The following is a 22178-nucleotide window of genomic DNA, read 5'->3' as shown; positions in this document are numbered from 1 at the left end:
AAAAAAAAAAAAAGCACAATAGTGCTTTTTGAAAAGTACTATAGAGTTCCCGTCTTCTACAAACACAATCCATCTTCTTTTGTAGTAGTAGTTGCCAGTTTGTAAATATTTAAGGGGAAGAGGTTTTCTACCTGTAAGTGTAGTCCTTGCACCAGCGTGTAGACCAATCATAGCAGTGATAGCACACATGGGAACATCCACAGGGATGGGATTTTGCTTTGCATGGGGTCAGGGCGATTATTTTGCCTCCCTTTTATGTCTTGGTGCAGGGGCTACACTGCCAGACAGTTCTTTTTCCCATATTTAACATGTACTTTTGACCTTCTCCCTTTGAGTAAAAAGGTCCTCCGACCCACAGGGGTAGGGTATGCTATCACCTCTGCCTACCTCTCTCCTGACATGAAATGATCTTGCTGCCCTCCTATGATCGATACCATTTTGCCACAACCCATTAGTCGGCTCCCCTATGCTGTTTGCTCAGAGAACTCTCTTATAATTAGGGACAGGGTACAACACCATGCCAGTTTGTTAAATGATGAGAGATCATCAACCATTACTACTCTATTTGTAAACTAATACAAAGATCATCCATCTCAATAGTACTCCAAACGAAGCAGATTATCAGAAATTCCCATCTATCAAACAGTCTGGACGACCTCCACTCTCAGAAATAGTCACTGTGCTGGAAATAGTTCAGGCACTGATGCAACAGAAACCTTTGGCCCATGTTTTTCAAACCAATTATTGACACAAAAAAAAACAGGGAGACATTCTATGGATCGGAGTTCGAACTGTGATTCTGACAACCACAACAGAATGAACCTAAAGATTAAATGCACTTGTTATTATCCTCTATGACCTTTTGACCATTTTTCTTGTTTCTTCTGAGAACACTGTATTCAAATGCAGAAAAGATACATAAATTATGATTGGATTTTCTTCCAAATCCATTGTGTGAATGGAAACTTCTTTCAAGAAGAAAGCAGTGATCATACATGAAATCCACCAATTCCAATGTGATGTTAAGCAAGTGATTACAGGGCTTGTTTCCCAGGCCTCCATGTCAACCGAGGTAGCCAGCCGCAAAGCATGGTGATGGGTAAACCCCATCATACATGGCATCAGAGAGACCTCCCTTTCAAAACCGTGACGGGAAATCAGGCAATTTATTACCAAGATATAGCTACAGCACAATTTCCACTTCATTGGTTATAATCTTCATAGTAATTATCACTAATCACAGAGACAAACCTCTCAAGCCAGGGAAGCTGATGGAGATCCTTCATGGTGTCAACATAGGAATCTGAGCACCTGGGTGGAGATTGGTAAGGGGGATTGTCGCTCAGGCTGAAACCTCCAGCAAGAAAGCGCTGTATGAGTGCCAATTGTGATCTCTCTTGTTCTGAGTATGCATCCAAATTTGTTGGTATTGAATCAAAGGTATCCCATTCCCATCTCCACTGTTCAGAGTCTATGCTAGAGTGGGTAACTGAGTTCTCGAAAACCTCTTCGTCCCAAAAGGCACACTGGCATGTCTGTCGGCCATCTCTATATTCAGCACCACAAGAATAGCAGAACTCATGTCCACACCTGCAAACATAAAATGACAGGGGACTTGGTTTTAAGGCCTTTCCTGAGACATTAAGATGCTCTATACATAAACAACATGGGGGAATTTAAGACAAATAGGAGGAAGGGAAGGGGGACGATGCATAAAAGATCCCCTTTCATCAGGAGAAATACAGCAAATGTGTAACAGCACTAGAATGTGTACACCCCAGTTAGAACAAGCGACACGGTACCATTGCTGTACCATATGACTACATGTAACATACTTGCCAAGAATTTCATCCACTTTAATTGACATGAATCTCTGCTAGATACATCTTTTTAAAGGGCGTATCCCATCTGAATGAAAACCATGAAACTACAATAGGAAACCCACCAAACAACTTGAACTACCTTTGCTCTATCAATCAAAATACACCCACAGGGATCCCTTTTTATATTTTCATGTACAAAAAAAGCCATTACTAGCAAATCCAGTCTCAACACTACGAATAAGGCCATTACTAGATAATCCAATCTCAATACTACTAATAAGGACTACTAGCTACTAACGAGGTAAAGCAACCCATTGAACACCAAAACACAGTGTCAACGATCTTTCATGATACACATCAACAAAATTCAGAAACACCTCTCAAGTTTTCAAGTGAAACAAAGTTAAAAAAGATACGCAACATACCAGGGTGTATGGCATGTTTAATTTCAAACAAGGGAAAACGGGAGAGTTAAGCTACAAAAGCTGTACCACAAACATCTCCCAGAAACCAACCAAAAAGCAAAAGTTAAAATTACCAAATACCCTAATTGACACCCAGAAAAGCAAAAGAAGAATAACCAAGCCAGTAGCAGGAGATGCTTGGACACAAAGATTTTCTCATGTGGGACCCCACTCAAGGATAGATATAAAACTGGGGGATTGCCTATAGTTATTTCTCTTCATTGGAAGAGAACTTGTAGGAAATTATGTATATCCAAGAGCTAATCACTTAGGTGACTGGGATGGTTTGATTGCTACCATTTGGAAAGCAATTGGGTTTGAGTGTGAGCCCGGGGAAACACTTGGGTTGGTTGTGTGCCCAGAAAATAACGTATAAAGGTTTAATTGCTACCAAGGGAAAGCAATTGCGAGAAGGCTTGATCACTGCCATTTAGAAAGTGATTGTGACAGTGGAAAGTCCAAGTGTAAGAGTAGCACTTGGTAGTGGATGTAACTATGTAAGAAAGAGGCTGAACCACTCTAAAATCAGTGTGTTATCTTGTCTAACACTTTCTTTCTCTCTTCTTACTCTTTTTATTTATTTAACTATGCATTCATCGGTTGGGATAGCTTTGGATAGAATTTAAAATTTGCAAAAAGGTTTAGAATTCTGCATTAACCAGTTCACCCCCCTCTTGGGTTGCCTACCAGTCCAACAAAACATGTATGTTCACTATTTTTAGTAAAATAATTGATATAATCATTAAATAACAGCGTCTTTTTAAATTTTGCAATTCCACATCCACATGCCCACGAGCATTAACACTATCAAACCCTTTTGCACCTAGAGGAACCTGATGCTTGAGTGAAATATCAATTAACCTCATTAAATTGTTGATATCTGCCCAATCAATAAGTGTAAACTGTAAAATGTACCTCTTAAACCAGAAACCTCATACACCCTCAAATGCCTCCCAAGGTTGTCAATGTGTGAGTCTGATAACTACGTTTTGGGCCTCTTGAGGCAAACCATTGACTAGTCCATGACCACATGACGACTAGCGATAAACAAAAATATATTATGTTTCTTTATATTAACGGGTGTTATCATAGTAACGGCAATAGGGAAGAGAAGTGTTTCAAGTAATATGTGGACATAATTAAAGATATGTATGATGGTGTGGTCACTAGTGTAAGAATTGTGGGGGGGGGGGGGGGGAGGTTGTCAAGGTAGTGAATTCCCAATTACAATTGGGTTACATCAAGGATCAGCCTTAAGGCATTAGTTGTTTGTTGCTTATCACAGATGAGTTAACCAAGGACATCCAAGACGAGGTTCCTTGGTGCATGCTTTTTGTTGATGACGTTGTTTTGGTGGATGAGACAAAAGCAGGAATTAAAGCCAAGCTGGAGGTATGGAGATCAACCCTAAAATCAAAAGGTTTTATTAAAATAAGAAGAACGAAGACGGAGTATTTGGTGTGTAACTTTAGTAACTCCGGGATGGATAATGAGGGGGTGAAAGTTGATGAGATGGAGATTCTGCAAAGTGATTATCATGTCACACCATGATGGATACTGACATGGTGCGAATTGAGGAAAGAGAGATATTGCAAAGTGACTCTTTTAGATATCTAGGGTCAATCATAAATAAAGAAGGTGACGTAGAGGATGATGTTTCATAGAGAATTAAAGTGGAATACATGAAGTGGAGAGGTGTGTCCGGAGTGTTGTGTGACCGACGTATTCATTTAAAGCTTAAAGGAAAGTTCTATAGGACTGTTGTATGACCGGCTATGATGTATGGGACAGAATGTTGGGCAGTTAAGAAGTGTCATATTGAGAAGCTACGTGTAGCAGAGATGAAGATGTTAAGATGGATGTGCGAAAAAATTAGGAAGGATAAAGTAAGAAAAGAGCATATTAGAGCTGACTTGGGAGTTGTCCTGATCAATGACAAACTCCGAGAGAGTCGTTTGAGGTGATATGGTCATGTCCAACGGAGGCCTAGGGAAGCCCCAATAAGGAGTGATATGATCCCGAGTGAAAGAGCTAAAAAAGCTACGGGCATGCCTAAAATGACCATAGGAGAAGTTGTGAAGAAGGACATGCATGCTCTAGGTCTTGTACCAAGTATAACCTCAGACAGAGCCTATTGGAGGGCAAGTATCCACGTAGCAAACCCCATTTAGCCAAGATTCTTGTCTTACTGGGCTGTGCCTCTTTCCTCTCACTGTCATCTTTCATGTTTTCTTTTTGTTCTCCATCTTTCATTTATCATTTGTCATTTTCCATTTTTGCATTTCTCATATCTTTTCCCATCCCTCTTTTCACCATCACTTCACTCCACTTTTGTATTTAGACCTTAGTTTTCCCTACTTTGTTTTGTTTGGATCCATGTAGCCGACCCCATTAAGTTAGCATAAGGCTGAGTTTGTTGTTGTTGGGATCAATCATCAATAAGGAAGGTGACATTGAATATGATGTGTCACAAGGAATGAAAGTAAGATTGATGAAGTGGACAGGTGCATCCAGAGTATTGTGTGATTGATGGATTCTTTTAAAGCTTAAAGGAAAATTTTCATACGACCAGTTATAATGTATGGCGCAGAATATTGGGCAGTTAAGAAGCTTCATATAGATAAGCTAAGTATAGCTGAGATGAGGATGTTGAGAGGGATATGTGGCAAAACTAAGGATAAAATAAAGAAAGATCATATTAGAGCTGATTTGGGAGTAGCCCCGATTCAAGATAAGCTATGAGAAAGTTGTTTGAGGTGGCATGGCCATGTTCAAAGGAAGCCTTCGGATCCTCCAGTTTGGAGGAGTGACTTGATTCAGATTGAATGTACTAAAAGAGCAAGGGGCAAGCCTAAAATGACCCTAGGAGAAGTGGTGAGGATAGACATGCATAGCTTAGGACTTGTTTCAAGTATGACGTCGAATAGAGCTGATTGGAGGGCAAGGATCCAAGTAGCCGACCCCAGCTAGTTGGAATAATGCTGAGTTGTAGTTGTAATTGTCATGTTCTTTTTCTTTTTACTATTGTTATTAATATTTTGTCTTTGCTAGAATCCACGTAGCCGACCCCATTTAGTTGGAATAAGGCTGAGTTGTTGTTGTTGTATCATACTTACAACAATAATGAGTAATGACCACAAATATGCAATAAACATCAGTTACAAGACACTAAATGACGTAGATTGATTCTTTGGCAAACCCTACACCAGCCGAAAGAGTCACAGGTCTGGTCCATCACATCAATTAGTGGACCAGACCACAAGGCCAAAGGGCCAACCAGCATAGCTGGGCCAGCCTACTGCAGCTGGGAGTTTTTGGGCCTCTCAAACTCAAATCGTGGGGACAGTGTGTGTGCTTCTATTTCCAGTATTCTAGAAGCCTTGGACAACAAGACACTCAAGGATTAATGGGGCAACTTCTAGAAGATTTTGTTCCCTTTTTTTTGTTATTTCCTTTTAATCCTTATTAGTTTTAGCTAAGTTAGGGTTTCTATTTTAATTACCTTCTAATTTTATTTCTTAGCAAAATTCAAATACTTGTAACTCAATCTCAGCTCTTCTAGAAGACTTTCTATTTTATAATTTTTATTGTCTCTATTTCCGGCTCAACCTTTGAGTTCATATAATGTAATGGCCCTTAGAAGCCTCCCCCTCCCCCACCCCCAACGATTTTAATGAAAAGAATTATTTCTATTTGCAACTATTGTCCTGAGAGAGGCTGAGTGGGTGAGAAGCCCAGGCTGAGATAGCCATCTATCCCTATCCCCCTTCCCAACTCAATCTCCTTTCTCTTCTCTCTACTTTCTATTTTATTCCCTTATTTTGTTTGCAATTACCAAGGTTACTGAGGCCTTCCGAGCCCTTCTTAAGTTGCCTGTTGAAGTCCACTTCGATTACTCAAGCTACTGCTGTTATCAGCTGCTGATCAGAGAACACTTACACACCTGCAGTTCTGGTTCTCTGTCTAGGATCCGCTGCAACTTGGGTGATTGCAAATCTTTTCAATCACTCATCCAATTAGAGTGATAATTGGAGTATCAAAGGAGACTCCCCAGACCTTCCTTCAACCCAATTTTGAGCTCCATCTGCTGGCCAGATAGGAAGTTTTCCATTAAGTTTCTATTTTTGAGACCTTCTCACATCTCAGCAACTAGCCATCAGTTTTGGCCCAGAATTTAAGCACTGAATCAGCACACCAGGAATAGCCTTCGATCAGGTTTTGAGGCCATTCCAAGTTTTGATTAGTGAGTTATTTGAATTCTCCACTTTTTACCTAACTTCCAGATCTCAGGTAACTGCTATCCTGTCTTTCAGTTTAATAGTGGTGATTGACTACTGGTTATTTGGGCTTGTTTTGGGTTGATGATTATACCCTAGTGACTGTCTGAATAGTGGAACTTGTTTTTATCAATTGTTCCTGAAGTTAACCATATTTCTGCCCTAGACGATTGGGTATTGTTTGGGCTATTTTGCATTGATATCAGACTTAGTGTTGGGGATTGTTGTAGGTCCTAATTGGGGATGGGATTCTATTCCTAGCCTTACGTTACTAAATACCACCAAAACAAAAAACTAAAAGAACAATATTAGTTTGCCGAAGCAGAGAATGGTCATATAAAGAGGGAACAATAACAAGAACAATATAGTGAATGCCCAGATAAAACGTGAAAAAGTAACCGCACCATTTTGGCAGATGATTCCAAATTAAGAAAAAACAATAAAACTTCACCTTAAAAAAAACAATAAAAAAAAGAACCCTAAAGTGTTGACAAATATATTCAATAAACATCCCTAAGTGATAACCCCCTAAAGTAGTTGACTCGTCACCCCCCAAGAAACACGACTCAAGTTACCAACTAGTTGCACCTAGGCAACAGACTTGCTGACTCATGCATGAGACAGTCAATCTATGCCCTGAAATGCTTCCTGTCTAGTTAATATAATAACAATGATGCCTCCAACGCTCATAGAACACTCATTGAAGGTGAAGTTGAAAACTTTGTTCTCCATATTCAATTGAATAAGGACATCTGATTAGCTTATACGGACTTTGATTTAATCCCTCATTCCACAATGATCACCCCCTTCGAATAAGTACAAAGTTTAAGGAGTTGTTAAACCATTCCAAACACTCTCATTTTTCAATATTGCCCTTCCATTACTAATAACATCTCTTCAGCTTGTGTAATAAATGAATCTGGTGACCAAGGCATGGGGGTAAAAACATTAGTGATCAAGGCACAAGGATAAAAATGTAAGACAACGAAATGACAGCTAAAAATGGGAAGGAGGATTGTCCTTGAGGAAAGAAGGGAGTATTATCTATTGACATAACAGGGTTCAACTAAAAAATTATGCACATTTTCCCCCCATAAACAAAGAATACAATGGGCTCCAAAACCCATGGAATTTTCTTAGTAAAAAAATGAACTTAAAAATAAAAAATTTCCTTTCACGTTCTAAGAGAATGGATGTCTCAGTATTGTTGAGGGTGGAGAGAACGTTAAATAATAAGTTGTGATTTAATGACTTGCATAAGTCCATCGTGCTTGTTACTCACGCAAGATGCAGCCCAATTTATATGTTCTTTCAGAAAATTGTTAAATGAGTAAAATATCCATGTAAAATGCAGTTGATCTTACCAGCAGGTCATGTGGTAACAGCCTTGTGTGAGCTCAATCATCCTCCGGCACTGCTGGCAACGCCTCCACTTCTTATTTTGTGCCAGTCTATGCAAAGTGATGTCCCCAGCATCCCTCTCCTCCATGGGCAAATTTTGATACTCCTCACAACTCATGGAAGAATGCCACGGCACTCCACAATCCACACAGACAAACCTCTGACACTCTGGGCACTCCACACAGCTGGTATCCGACTGACTTGAAGAGCTTGCTCTAGTTGATAAACACTCACGAGGACTAAACAGCACTGAACAATTTGGAAAGGGGCAATAGATTTTGTCTGGGTTGAGAATATCAGCTTCCACAAGTGCTCTCTCCAAAGAGGCATAGCAGGTGACAGGAAGAAATGATTTGTACTCACTCGCAGAGATGTAGTATTTGCATCCTGACTGAGGACACCTTATGGGTACGTGAGAGGTCTGTAATTTTCCATCAACATACATTCTCATACAATGGGAACAAAATTTGTGGGAGCATTTCATGGTTACCATCATTGATGATGGCTTTTCCTCACAACATATAGGACAATCTTCAACAAATCCCTCTTCCTTGGAACACAGACAAACAATGCCAATGGCTACTTGGGCTAATCGCGAGGGCCTTTCCAATTCAATACTGGGAACTAGTTTCAGAACAAAAGATTCAACTTTACTAACATGTTCCAGAACCCTTTGCTTCATTGCTATCAAAAGCTGATTCTCCAGTCTCTCCCCATGAACAATCTGTAAAAAATGTATTATTTTAGAAACATGATTTAAGGATAACACAAGTTAATTTTGCTGGATATACTGCTGGAATTACTACTGTTGATTTATATGCAACTAGGGAAGATCAGACATTTCTATGTGATATAATTTAATAAAAGTCAAATACGTGTACTGACAATGACTCAAAACTGATTCCCATGTCCTTATGCACAGGCAACTAATCAGATTTCCTAGTACTGTTAAGGATACAATGGAAAATCTAATTTGATATGGTTTTATGCAATAAACTAACTGAACAAATAGCAATTTCCAATCAAAATGGTGATAAATGTGTTAAATAGGCTTGAAAAGACAAATCCTGCTATACACTCTCTGTCCAAAATGAAGTTCTTACAATCCGAAATGTCACATTGAATGCAAGTGACCCGCCCCAAAGAGAAAAAAGTAAAGAAAATAAGAACAGAACGATTCATTCTAAGTTGATTTCGCATTCTCAGATGATAAAAATAGTTGTTTTTATCGCCCGATAATGCGAAATCGACCTGGAATACATACCAAACACAGCTTAACTAATCAGAAATCTGTAAATGAAAACCCTGCCAGAGGAAATAGTAGCAGGCTAAGAATACACTGAAAAACCAAGAGAGAGGGAGGGCGCAAAGAATAAAATAATTTTCCAAACAGGTTTTGTTTCAAGAAAGTCATTGTACTGGTTTAACCAACTCACCCCCCCCCCAAAAAAAAAAAAAAGAAAGTCCTCGGAATGAATCCAGCAAAACTGCTACCCAAATAATTAGGTATTTATAATTAAGGAGTTGAACCACATAAGGTTCCAAGATATCAATCTAATAAAGAATATACAAAGCCCACTAATGAAACTATATTATTTTCCATCAAACTAATGCATAACATGAAAATTATTAGGAAAAAAAATTAAAACAAATAAATAGAAAAATAAGAAATCAAAATTAACGAATACATGCCTGATCATAAACTATCTTGGAATCAGTAAATCCAAAGATACGCCGAGCATTACTCTGCAAAGCCTCCAGTAGACCATCCATCAAAGCCAAATACTCAGCCACTGATTCCTCAACATAGAAATCTAGCTTTTTCTGCACCTGAATAATAGGAGCCCCAGGTGATTTTTCGATAACCACCCCAATTCCAGAAAAACCTGAACTCGATTCTCCAGCACCAGAAATGGATATCCCTTTGAAGAACATCTTCAAAGTAAATTCGTCAAAATCATCCTTTTGCCCTTCATTTTTAGTTTCCTCCATGTCCCTAAATTCCTCCTCCTCCGCACAACAGCTCCTGAATTCCTCCTCCTCCTCATCTATTTTCACTACCCCAATAAAAGCAACGGACAAATCATCACTGGGAACATCACGATTCTCCATTTTCACCACCAGTTCCTTACAGAAGTAGCTCTGCAAATCGACGTTTTTCAATGATCAAATATGAATCTTCCAGTCGTTCCTTCTCAATCAAACCTGAGACAAAAAACCATCACAAGGAACAACCCAAATCCTTAAATTTTGTCATCAATTTCTCCGAACAGCATGTTGAACTACCAATAAATCCTGAGGCTTCCACGAAATCGAAAAACGGACTTTGGGCCAACTTCATCAGAAACAAAATCCACAAAAAAACCCACACACAAAAAATCACCTAAATTCACCATTTCAGTTTCAATAACCCAATATCTAATTATACAGACAAAATAAATGTCACCTAAGATTTCAGAGAAATGGAAAAAAAAAAGGAATATTTCAGCTTTAAACCCTTCTTACCAATCACAAATCAAAGCATAAAAGTATCAATTCAAGCCCTGAAAGCGAAGTCCTAATACAAAATACCCACTTAAGGATCGTTGCTTTTCACCGATTTCTTTCAATTTTTTTTTTCTCCTTTCCCTCTCGTGATGCTCTGAGCCTGCAAAGTCTGTAGGGTACAAACCCTAATCTGAGTATCTGACAAGTGCCCCTTTTTTCCCACAAGCTTCTAAGACGTATAGGGAATCAAATCAGTTACTGTTCCAGTTAATGGCGTAAGGGAAAAGGAAGCTATGCTGGCATTCTTTCTGGTAATTCTATTCTCATTCACCAAATCATATTTTTTTCAGGCACAAAACTTGATTAATCAAATCAATTATTTCTCCAAACAAGATTCTTAAAGTCTGTATTGGAAACTTAAGCACATGGGTGTTTCGTGTCTGATTAGAAAATTGTTGTTTTCGTTTGACTTTCAACGCCATGGAAATTTAAAAAAGATAAAACCCCTTATCCTATAAAAGGGTTGAAAATTTTTCGAATAAAGAACAATCATGATCAACCCACTACCCACTTGCCATCCTTAATCATTATTATTCTTTAATTCATAAACACAGAAAGCTTTAAATGCTCCAATCTTCCAGATTCCAAGATCAGTGCTGCAAGTTTATTGTCACCTTTGATTTGATTTGAGTAAGGATAGATCCTGAAGTGAGTGATTATAGAGACATTAGTTCCAAGTTTTAAAATACAGAATCGGAGACGGAATCGGTCGGTATCTACCTTCAATAACCCTATAATCGGTCCATAGGTCCAAAAACAAGTAATTTCTTGGGTTTTAAATGTGAATCGGCTGTGTCGAATCGATTGAAATCAGGATTGATCATAACTGATTCCAAAACGAATCACCGATTCCCAAAATTTTAAACCATGATTAGCTTCAATCAGACTACCAGACACTGAATCCAGCCTTTGAAGGTGAATTAGGTGTAGTAGTTGGCATGAATGGGTGATCTGGGCCAGGCTGGTTCGGTAATTGAACCGTATTTAAACTTATCAGACCAGCCGAGCTGCTTAAACACTAAACCAGTTGAGTTTGTAGAACTGATCTGATTCACAGGTTCAACTAGCCAAGTTTAACCTTAAGACATCAAAGAGACCTCATTTTACTTCAGCCCAACCTGCCTGATTCAGTTGGTTGGATACTAAAACGGTCGGGTCCGGTTTTTAGCAAACCAACCACAGGTCTTGTTCTATGCTTTCTTTTCCGGTTGTCTGTTAGCTGAAACAATTCATGGTTTGTCAAAGTGGTGGTTAAAGAAGCTGAGTTTTTTTTCTAACTTTCATCTACCCTTTCATTTAATGTCTCAATCAACATCATTGGAAAGGACATGGAATTACCTATTGAAAGTTGAAACATTGACTCATCCCAATAGAAATGTTTGTTTTAAATAGGGAGATGTATCATGTGAGTCAGTAATTGGTAGTAATTGGTGGGAATAACAAACTGTAATGTGAAAGCGACCATGTACAGATAGATCGACCTCGAAGAGCATTATTGGACTCTTGGAAGGACTCACAAGAAAGGTGGGAAACTAGTAAGAACAACTGTGGGAGAGAACAAAATGTAGAAAGACAAAGACCAGGCGAAAATCTTCCTCAATTCCACAGAAAATAGAATGATTTGTATACGGGTGAGAGGGAAAGTTACAATAAATGTGTTGAAGTGGACACATTGCAAATCTCTTACACTGTGTTGTGTTGGAAGCAAGGTTTAAAGTATTGGTATTGGGTATCGTATCAATTTGGGTGATTTTAAGAAATGTATCGTATCATTTTAGAGATACATATTGAACAATATAAGTACTCATAGAAATAATCAAAATACACATGGAAATATATTTTTGGAACAAAAAACAATACAGAACAAGTATCATGCATAAACACTAAAATGTTGAATAATATATAACCAAACAAGTGTATTAAATTGAAATTGTTATAATAAATGAGGTTTCTTACATGTTGTAATCGTCTATAGCTATAAAGAGTATTGGATGATGCAAAGGATAATGTTGTAGCACTCCTTTATTCGTTTTTTAATTTAAAAGTGTGAAAGACCAAGATTAAATGCAAGATTTTAGACTATTGGTTGAGAGATGTTCTTCATTTTTCGTTAGATTAGGAGTTGTATTGAGTCTGTGAGTGAAAATGGTTTTTTCATGAAATGTATCGATGGTATCGGTATGTATCGATAATGTATCGATATGTATCGAGCCGTATCATCCGATACGTATTGATACATATTAAACCACCCATAGAATCCTTTACTGGATCTATAGATGGTATCGATACGTATCGGTCGTATCATATCATATTGGCCCGAATCGGTCAATACATTTCGATACAATTCGAGACAGTTCATTTAAAAACAAAAAAAGAGACGTATCGATATCGACCGATACCGATATGTATCGGTCTGTATCGTATCGTATTGAGCAATACTTTAAACCATTGTTGGAAGGGACCTAGTCAGGATAGAGTCCCAGTACGTGAGTATATATACCTAACCATATATAATAGATATTAAAATGAAATTATGAAAAAAAAATATATCAATTGATTTTTAGAAACCAAATATAATTTAGGTGAAACATTTTTTTAGTCAATCGAATGCAACTCAAGAAGGCGGTAAATTAGAGTATAACTAATTAAAAAAATATATAACAAACATTCAAAAATATTCCAACCATCACATAATGGCAAATAAGAGAAAACAAATAAACAATAAGCATATTGAGCATCATGGATAAATACTGAAATTAAAATGTGTGCAACAGAGAGAGAGAGTCAAGAATGCACACAACCAATTTAGAGTAGTTAGGATCCAATTGATCTTACATCCACTATCTTGATCATGAACCAATGATTTAATCAACTAAGGATACCTTCTACATTCAATCATACAATCCCTCGAACAAAAGACCCGAGCCACATAGGGTAAGGATTTCCATCCGGACCACATAGATTAAGAATTTCTTTTCTCAAGTACACAAAATACAATATGAGCTACACAAACTCAAGTTACAAGAGTATGGCTTCTTCTTTTCAAGCATGTAAGTGTACACACTTTTAGCTCATAGTACAACAACTTCTCAAGATGAATTGATTTAGCTTGCTCACTTGTTGTTCTTGTTGTTGATTGTTTTGAATAATTGACATCAAATGACTCCATCTATTTATAAGCAACAAACTAGTCGTTGGAGTCAACAAATCTAAGTTTCTAAATTAAATTATTTGAATTATCTTTTCAATTCCAAGGAAAACTAATTGCTTGAAGTCCACTTATAATCTAAGTTTGCTGGAAGTATTTAATATTTTGGTCTCCAATAATCAATATATACTTATCAAGAAAATTAAATATTGGAGCTCCTCAATTCAGTGAAGATGTTTAGGAATCTCACACGAGTGGTTAGAGTTTAAATGGTCCATTAATGATTCATCAAATCTCCGTTAAAGTTAAACCACGTAACATTAATTTCATTCACACAGAAGACCGCGGCTACAGGGAGTCAAGATTGTCATTCTTGAGTTCAGACGGAAGTTGGTCATGGAAGATTGCGCGATCATCCGTCCTGAGATGACTTAGTCTAATTACTATCAGACATGGACGAAAGCTCACAACGGAAGACCGTCAGGTCCTTCTGTCAATCTACTCTTTTAAGCACCAATGTCCATATCCAAGGTGACATAGAATTTTTCTCATTTTTTCATTTAAGCTTGATCGCTCGTCACTTCTTACAAAAAAAAACCCATGATTAATAAGTTAGATAATTTTTTAAGTTGAAACCACTTAATTTATGGGTTTATTCATTTAGGTCTTTTGATGTATATTCCTTTGAGATTTTCTCAGATTTTGGATCATGTACATTAGGATTACAAAGATAAACAAGTTATGTTCAATCCTAAATCTTCTCTTGAAAGATTCTCCAACTTGATGTAGCTTTCAACTCTTCAAACTTCGATTCCATGGACGACCACTATCTTCAGCTTGCAAAAGTTAATCCTCAACAGTTCTTCTTCCAATCAACATGTCATCTTATATTCAATGGTTCCACCTCAATTGATTAGGTAACATCAAACTCTTAGCACATTAACATACGGTAGGTTAGTACACCCAATCACATTACACAATGGTTTTCATATCCAAAATTCATATCATATAATTAGGGCCTTTAAGGTCCAACATACACGATGCAAGTATTTTACCAAGTTTGCATACTTGTTGGCTAGTTGTGCCACCTAAAAGGATATTCTTGTTAGCTTAATTGAATTGTGTATTAAGTTCTGATGGTAACAACATAAGCGTTTAGTGGGAACCAAATATATGGATCTCAATAGAATAAACATATTTTAGTGTGAGACTAAGCATGTTATTATTTGATGGAAAGATTTTATCATGAAAATATCGGTATGTGGTAAATGTCGCAAAAGTTTTAGAGGCTCTTTAACATGTTCATACTTCACAATAAATTATTATATTATCTTAAAAATACTATCATTAATGATAAATTACAATGTACTAAAGTGAAAGACCTAAGGGTATTAACTGATGAATATTCTGATTGCTTTATAAGGATATACGATAAACTACAATTTTATATAATGTGTTGATGTAGACGCCTCATTTTGAAACTTCAGAGATTGCTTTGATGATGATGAGTGTCTCTCTAGGTTAAGGACCTTGTATCCATGGATTTGGGAGCTTTTCCATATTATTTGACATGTCTATAATTTGTTCATGTAAAATTACCAAAACATTCTTGGAAGTAAATTATAATGAAACATGGTTGTCTAATCTAGAAATTTGTTGGTATGTCTAAATGACGGATTTCTTTTGTCATGCCCAATTTGGTGTGAAAATGAGCTCATATGCTCCTTTATTGGGAGAAATTTTATTTCAATTAAGTGGGATCTACATTGGAGACAATCCCTATTGACAATTACAACCCATAATTTATACCAAGCAATGTGTGCAGAATAGGAGAAAATTTTCTTTTGAATCATTTGACTCGGACATATGGGGCCTAATATATAGGCATTCAAAGGTTCCAAGACTGACTTTGGATGGACTTAGCCCCGCCCAGGTCTAATTGGAATTAACCCTGTTCAAAAGTGAACTCGCTAAAATGGATTAAAAAAATGATCATAGTAAAACAAGAGGGGGTGAATTGGGTTATTAAAAAGTTTTTGCAAGTTGATCACTTAAATACCTAATACCCAACATAACCCAAGGTTAGGGTGTCAAAGTTGGGACCAAACCGAACCAAAAGTCTTATTGGGATAGTTTGGATTGGGGGATTGTGAACCAAAAAACGAAACCAAAAGAACCTGAACCAAAACTGAAACCAAACCACTCTACCCTGATAACAAATCGAAACCCATTTAAAAAATATTTTTTATAGTTTTATATAAATGTGTATAGTAAACCGAATCCAAACTGGGCCAAAACCAAAATCGACCCAATAACAAACCGATGTAAACCCAAAATCGTACTTTCCTTATTGGTTTGGTTTTTGCTTAACCATTCCCACACCAAAACTGATAAATCGAACCGACCAATTGACACCCCTAACACAAGAAAATAAGTTTTATAAAGAGAGTGTATAAATAATTGTAAGGAGAGAAAAAGAGACAGCTGACACGCAAGATTTATGATAGCTCGAAAACTTGCCTACATCTACTCCCAAGATCACACATGGCTTTTACTAACTCAAAATTTCTTACATTGCTTTTCATGGGGTTGTTAACCCAATTGTTTCAAGAGCAACACCCAAACCTAGTTGCTCTACTAGGCCCACCACTTTTTTTTTTTTTAGGAATAGATTGTAACTATTCAATAGAACGGATTACACTCCTATTGTCTATTATATCACATTTGGGGTAGCTAAGTAAGGATCGGAATTGGGCCAAACAATCCTATCTGTAACGGATTATGCCCTCCTAGCAAGGGAGTCTACTACAACATTTGCAGCCCTTGGAATGTACTGGAAGTGACAAGCCTCAAAATAAGGAGTAAGATAGATGATATCTTCAAGAATTGGTAGCCCAGTGTAAGATACTGACTGGGTTTTAAAGAGCAGAGATGAGTTCCTGACTATCACTCTCTACTATCAGCTTTAAGAACTCTTCTGAAATGGCATCTAGGATACCTATTGTCTATCACATTTGGGGTAGCTAAGTAAGGATCGGAATTGGGCCAAACAATCCTATCTGTAACGGATTATGCCCTCCTGGCAAGGGAGTCTACTACAACATTTGCAGCCCTTGGAATGTACTGGAAGTGACAAGCCTCAAAATAAGGAGCAAGATAGATGATATCTTCAAGAATTGGTAACCCAGTGTGAGATACTGATTGGGTTTTAAAGAGCAGAGACGAGTTCCTGACTATCACTCTCTACTATCAGCTTCAAGAACTCTTCTGAAATGGCCTCTAGCATACCTTGATGAACCGTTAATGCCTCACCCACTAACACCTCAGTAAATCTTGTGTGGTTTTGAGATTGTTACACGATATCGACCAGCATGAACCCATATTAAAAAGCCCACTACACTACAGTCTCCTTTCTCCGCATATGATGCATTACAACATAGAGCAAAGACATCTACTGGCGGTGGCGTCCAAGATATAGAAGTTGCTGAACTTGTGGCTAGTGATGGCGTGGGTGGCTTCCTAACCGAATCAAGGAACTCTAGGCACGCTTTGCTAGCTACTGCAATTACTTCCTCTGGTGACCACTCCTTTCTTGCGAACAGTAGGTCATTTCTCGCAGTCCTTAAGTACTGTAGCAGAAAGGAGATGAGCATGATGGTCTATTTCACAACCTTCTTTCCATGGGGTGTAAAGGCAGACCACCCTTGGATCCATTTATAGAGCTGAACAACATCATCTTTAGGCACCTTATACGTCAATGAGCTATCGAACCAGACCTTCCGCACAAAAAGACACGTGAGTAAGATGTGGGTATTTGTTTTCTCAATTTTGCCGCACCTCTGACAGACCTTATCAACTGGTATTCGCCGCTGGTTCAAGGCCACTGTCGATGCAATTCCATTCGCACATGCCCTCTAGATAAATGTTTTGATTTCTAGTAATGAATCATGACCAAATAGCCTTCCAAACCATATCAGGGACCTCCACACCCGAGTCTTTGAAGATGTTGGTGTTGCCTTCAAATCAGCCGCATGTTGGTTACAGAGGTGATGATAGGCGCTCTTAACAGAGAAGCGCCCCCTGCTTCGAGACCCCCCAAACCTGTCAATCTTCCAAGTTAAACAAACTTAGATGGATTTGATCAATGGAAACCCGATCTGTAGGATGAAAATATAGGTTGATTATCTCCTTGTTCCAGCCCCTATTAGTATGATCAATCAGCTCTTCCACCTTGGTCAATGGACAATCAATCATTTGTGGTATTGATCAGGTTTAAAACCAAGCACATTTGGGATCCAGTTATCCCTCCAAATGTGAACATTCTGTCTCGTTTTTATGCGCCATATCAGGCCAACTTTGAGTATTTCCCGTCCCACCAAAATTTTCCTCCATGCCCATGATGGGCTCGAATTTAATGTCACCTCCATTAACTGACACCTTGGAAAATAAATACTCTTCAGGAATTGAGCCCAAGGGGCATCTGGTTCACTCCATAATTTTCATGCCACCTTCGATAATAGTGCTTTGTTATGCATAATAGGATCCCTAAACCCCAAACCGCCTTTCTCTTTTGATTGACAAAGCCTATCCCAAGAGACCCAATATATCTTCATTTTCTCCTTTCCATCTCCCTAAAAAAGTGAAGAAAAAAAATCAATGGGCTCAATAGTCATGATACAAAATTAAATGATCAATCTAAAACCTTTTGTAGGTAGGTATACAAATGAACAAAGCAATTGTTGATTCTCATGATATGAGCACAATGGAGTGTTAAAGATGTTCAATTGGAAGCACTAACTATCTTGCCAAATGGCCCCAACAATTTCTTATAATAATGCTTAAATGGGACACAAAAACCCTTGTTAGAATAGGTTCTAATGGGCAAATAACTGACCAATTGGTGAGCAGGGTGTTGGTGATCATTAATGTATCAAGGTCATTTTAGAACCATTACACGGGAATCAGATTGACACCGAATAGCAGCCATAACGGTTAGATGATTGTCGGTTGCTGCCGAATAAGAACCGACCACAAATGTTGTTATCCCATTTTATGTCAAAACAAATAGAACCTTATTAATTCCCCTATATCTTTACAGTGAAACAAATGGACTTTCCCATTTTCCCCAAGATTCTATTTATTTCAACATAAAACGAATAAAAGTAAAATAAACTAAGATAAATATTTTATTTTACATAAATATGAATGAGAGGATTCCCCACACTAGTATAGGGAAGAATCTACACACTATATCAATGATTGTTCTAGAAAATATATCATTCACAAGGGATACACATATTAAAAGTAAAAAAAAAAAAAAAAAAAGGGCTTGACAAATGTTGATTATCATTCTTTAACACTCTAGAATAAATAAGACTTTCGAGGAAAGAATGATCTAGCAGATTAGAAGTAGTGAAAAGACTATAGTGATAGTTAACAAAAATATTAGCTATCGTTGGAAAGTCAAAAGCTTTGTCACCTTCATAACTCAATACATACTTATTATTGTGCCTACTAAGCTTACTGACATTGTTGGCATGAAAGAATCTCATATTTGTATCCCCCTCAGTTAAAAGGAAAATCTAGACTTTTATAACAACAAACTTCTTTCAATTCTAAAATTTAAAAGTATGTTGGTTAACTCTGAAAATTGAAAAACCTTCAAATGTTGAGGATAAAGTTTCGAGAAAAATTATATTTTTCAAAAAAGAAGTTGAAATATATTCTCCAAAACATCAATAGTTCAAACGCGAAAAAGAAAAAAAAAATGCATCAAACTAGCTAATTTACTACACAAATTTTGATTACCAGAAGAATTCCATTCTTTATAATAAAAAAAATCTAGGGTGTTCAAACCAGATTGCTTGAAAGTGGAATTTCTTTTTTTAAAGAGACTTGAGAAGGACAGCTATTACCTTCGACATATTTTTCGGGTAGACAGAGCTGGTTTACCCGTTCTTAGAAAGTAGGTCTTGTTTGATTTTACTTTGTGTTTTTTTCTTCTTATGATGTAAGGGTTAGGGGTAAGGCGGCTATGTCCCTCCTTGTAATTGTCTTTTATTTCCACTTTCATTAATAAAATACTAGGGGACTCCCCAGGTTTAGTTAATATTTGGGGTTAAAAAAACAAAGTATTTAGCAAAATAGCTAGGGCAATGGTTCAATGCAAAATCATGGCAAAAAAAAGAAGAGAAGCACATGACCATAGGCATAGAGACACCCAAGCAGGGTAGACCATGCATTTATCCAAACATTCCCTAATTACTTTTGGATGTTTGTGTTTTTAGTCCATGTAAACAGAGATCTTTGAAGGTTTCTATTGATTAAACCAACTGAATTAATTAATCCCTTAGGAGATGATGAAACATGGCCATTACAATTTGGCACAGTCCCCCCAAACTTCACAAAATCAAGCATGATCTGAATATAATCACCAATAGGGATAAAAGATACTAAAATAGAAGACAAAAAAGACCAAGTTCACCCTAAAAAGATATTTGTAAGACATTAAGGGGGGGCATAAATAAACACCAAGCAAACCTATTCTTGGGATCCCTAAGGTGATGGCAATAAGACAACTACCAATATGTAAAAAAAAAATCAATTCTATTTTTAACAAAGCATCAGAGGTAGTGGTAGCAAATTACAATCCATACAGGGAGCACGAATCTCTAATAAAAGAACAACTTTCAATCTATTATCTCTTACATGTGTTTGCAGTGCATGCCTTGAAAACTCAGAATGCATGCCACGAATGGATTAATTTTTTTTTTGTAAGAATGGATGTACATTACGGCTATAGTTAGGAACACACGACATATTAAATACTAGATGGTTATCACTTTCCCTAAAATCATGTTTGTTTTGAAGTAAAATAATGAAAGTAAAATAAATCAAGAGAAATAATTTTTTTTTTCCATAATATGTTCTACAGTTTTTTAGATATAAAATTATAAGCCCAAGTATAGATTTATACATCAATCATATTCATTTATGTAGAAACAAATTTGCTTTTTTTTTTGCTTCAACCATTTATGTAAAAAACAAATGGAACTTTATTAATTTCATCATATCTTTATAAACAAATGGATGTATTCATTTTCCTTAAGATTGTATTTGTTTCGACAAAAACTGAATAGAAGTAAAATAAACTAAGAGAAATATTTTATTTCCATAAATATGCATGGGTAGAGGGTTACCCATACTAATATGAGGACAAATCTCCACATCATATCAATAGTTATTCTAGGAAACGTATCATTCACATAGGATTCACACATTAACCATATCAACCAACCGCAGGTCCTCAACCTTCCTGCTCATTTAGCTATAGGTCAGAGAGCTCCCCAGCAACCCCAGAACCATCGTCTACTCACAATTGCTAAACCTTTAAAGATTAATAATAAAGGCAAAAGAGCTCGGCATGGAAAGAAGCCTTTGGATTCCCCTAACACTATTGTGGATGAGACTTTTGATCTGCAGGATTCCAACACTAAGAATTTTTTATCATCTGCCCATGGTGATTGGGGTTTATCAGTCTCACGGGGAGCCATGAGGATCATCAGTTGGAACTGACAACGGTTGGGGAGCCCTCAGATGGTTCATGCTCTGAAACATTTATCCAAATTGGAAAATCCAAATATTATTTTCTTGTTGAGACAAAGTTTCAGGTGGATAGGATAGCAAAGGTTAAGAAGCTTCTAGCATTCGGTGACTACTATAGTGTTATTACAGTTGGGGCATCAGGGGGATCGGCCCTTTTGGGTATTCCATTGTGTGGTCTAAACCCCCACCCTTTCACTCAAAAATCTAAGAATTACAAGAATGCATTGAAGGAGTAGAATAGAGAGGTGTTTGGACATCTTTAATCGAATATTCATGGCCTTAAATTTCAGCTTGAGCGAGTTCAGAGTCAACCTAAGTCTATCCACTACCAAGCCAAAGAGGATACTATTATGTATCAATTGGAGGAAGAACTTGCTCGAGAAGATATTTTTTTATACAAAAAATCTCAGATAGATTGGCTTTAAGAGACAAGAATTCAACGTTCTTTCATGCTTCCATAGCCCAATAGAGGCACCAAAACTAATTTTGAAGATTAATTCTCAGGCTAGGGTTTGGACTACTTCTGATTCCGAAGTTGCTTTTGTTTTGCTTTCCCATTTCAATGATGTTGTCACCACTCAAACCTTTTATGCCTATTCACTACAACAGGCACTCTCCACAGTTCAATTGATTGTTTCATAAGATACTAATGAAGCTTTATGCAACAATCCCACCATAGAGGAAGTTCACAAAGCCTTAATGTTTATGAGACTTTTAAAAACACCAGGACCAGACAGTTTCCTCCCGTAGTTTTTTTTTTTTTAAGTTTTGGGAAATCACTAAGGAGGAGCTTTGTAGCTTTTCTTTTTCACCGGTATCCTGCTACAAGAGGTGAATCACACCTACATTTGCCTTATACCTAAAATTGCAAATCCTAAACTAGTATAACATTTTTGGTTGATTTGTCAGTATG

At 37.2% G+C, this 22178-nt stretch overlaps 1 protein-coding gene and 1 long non-coding RNA gene across 2 annotated transcripts; one reads left to right on the top strand and one right to left on the bottom strand.

Moving 5' to 3' along the window:
* Positions 1-810: 810 nt before the first annotated feature.
* Positions 811-10788, bottom strand: LOC122640375. Its single transcript, XM_043833542.1, has 4 exons — positions 10471-10788; positions 9658-10170; positions 7929-8689; positions 811-1590 (listed from the first exon to the last, which is right to left on the bottom strand). The coding sequence occupies exons 2-4, from the start codon at positions 10075-10077 to the stop codon at positions 1203-1205; spliced, it is 1569 nt and encodes a 522-aa protein (XP_043689477.1). The 5' UTR covers positions 10078-10170; positions 10471-10788; the 3' UTR covers positions 811-1202.
* Positions 5156-21821, top strand: LOC122640376. Its single transcript, XR_006329653.1, has 3 exons — positions 5156-5390; positions 18569-18575; positions 21801-21821. It is a non-coding gene; the product is annotated as an uncharacterized LOC122640376 (long non-coding RNA).
* The last annotated feature ends 357 nt before the right edge of the window (positions 21822-22178 follow it).

The sequence above is a fragment of the Telopea speciosissima genome, chromosome 9, assembly GCF_018873765.1.
Source record: "Telopea speciosissima isolate NSW1024214 ecotype Mountain lineage chromosome 9, Tspe_v1, whole genome shotgun sequence".
Taxonomy (NCBI): domain Eukaryota; kingdom Viridiplantae; phylum Streptophyta; class Magnoliopsida; order Proteales; family Proteaceae; genus Telopea; species Telopea speciosissima.
The sequence above is the reverse complement of the archived record's forward strand: the minus strand, read 5'-3'. Positions and strand labels throughout refer to the sequence as shown.

Coding starts and splice junctions, on each gene's coding strand:
- LOC122640375 (XM_043833542.1), bottom strand. CDS start 10,077: ATGGAGAATCGTGATGTTCCCAGTGATGATTTGTCCGTTGCTTTTATT. Junction 8,690..9,657: donor CCAAGATAGTTTATGATCAG/GCATGTATTCGT, acceptor CATTTTTTACAG/ATTGTTCATGGGGAGAGACT. Junction 1,591..7,928: donor TGTTACCACATGACCTGCTG/GTAAGATCAACT, acceptor TTATGTTTGCAG/GTGTGGACATGAGTTCTGCT.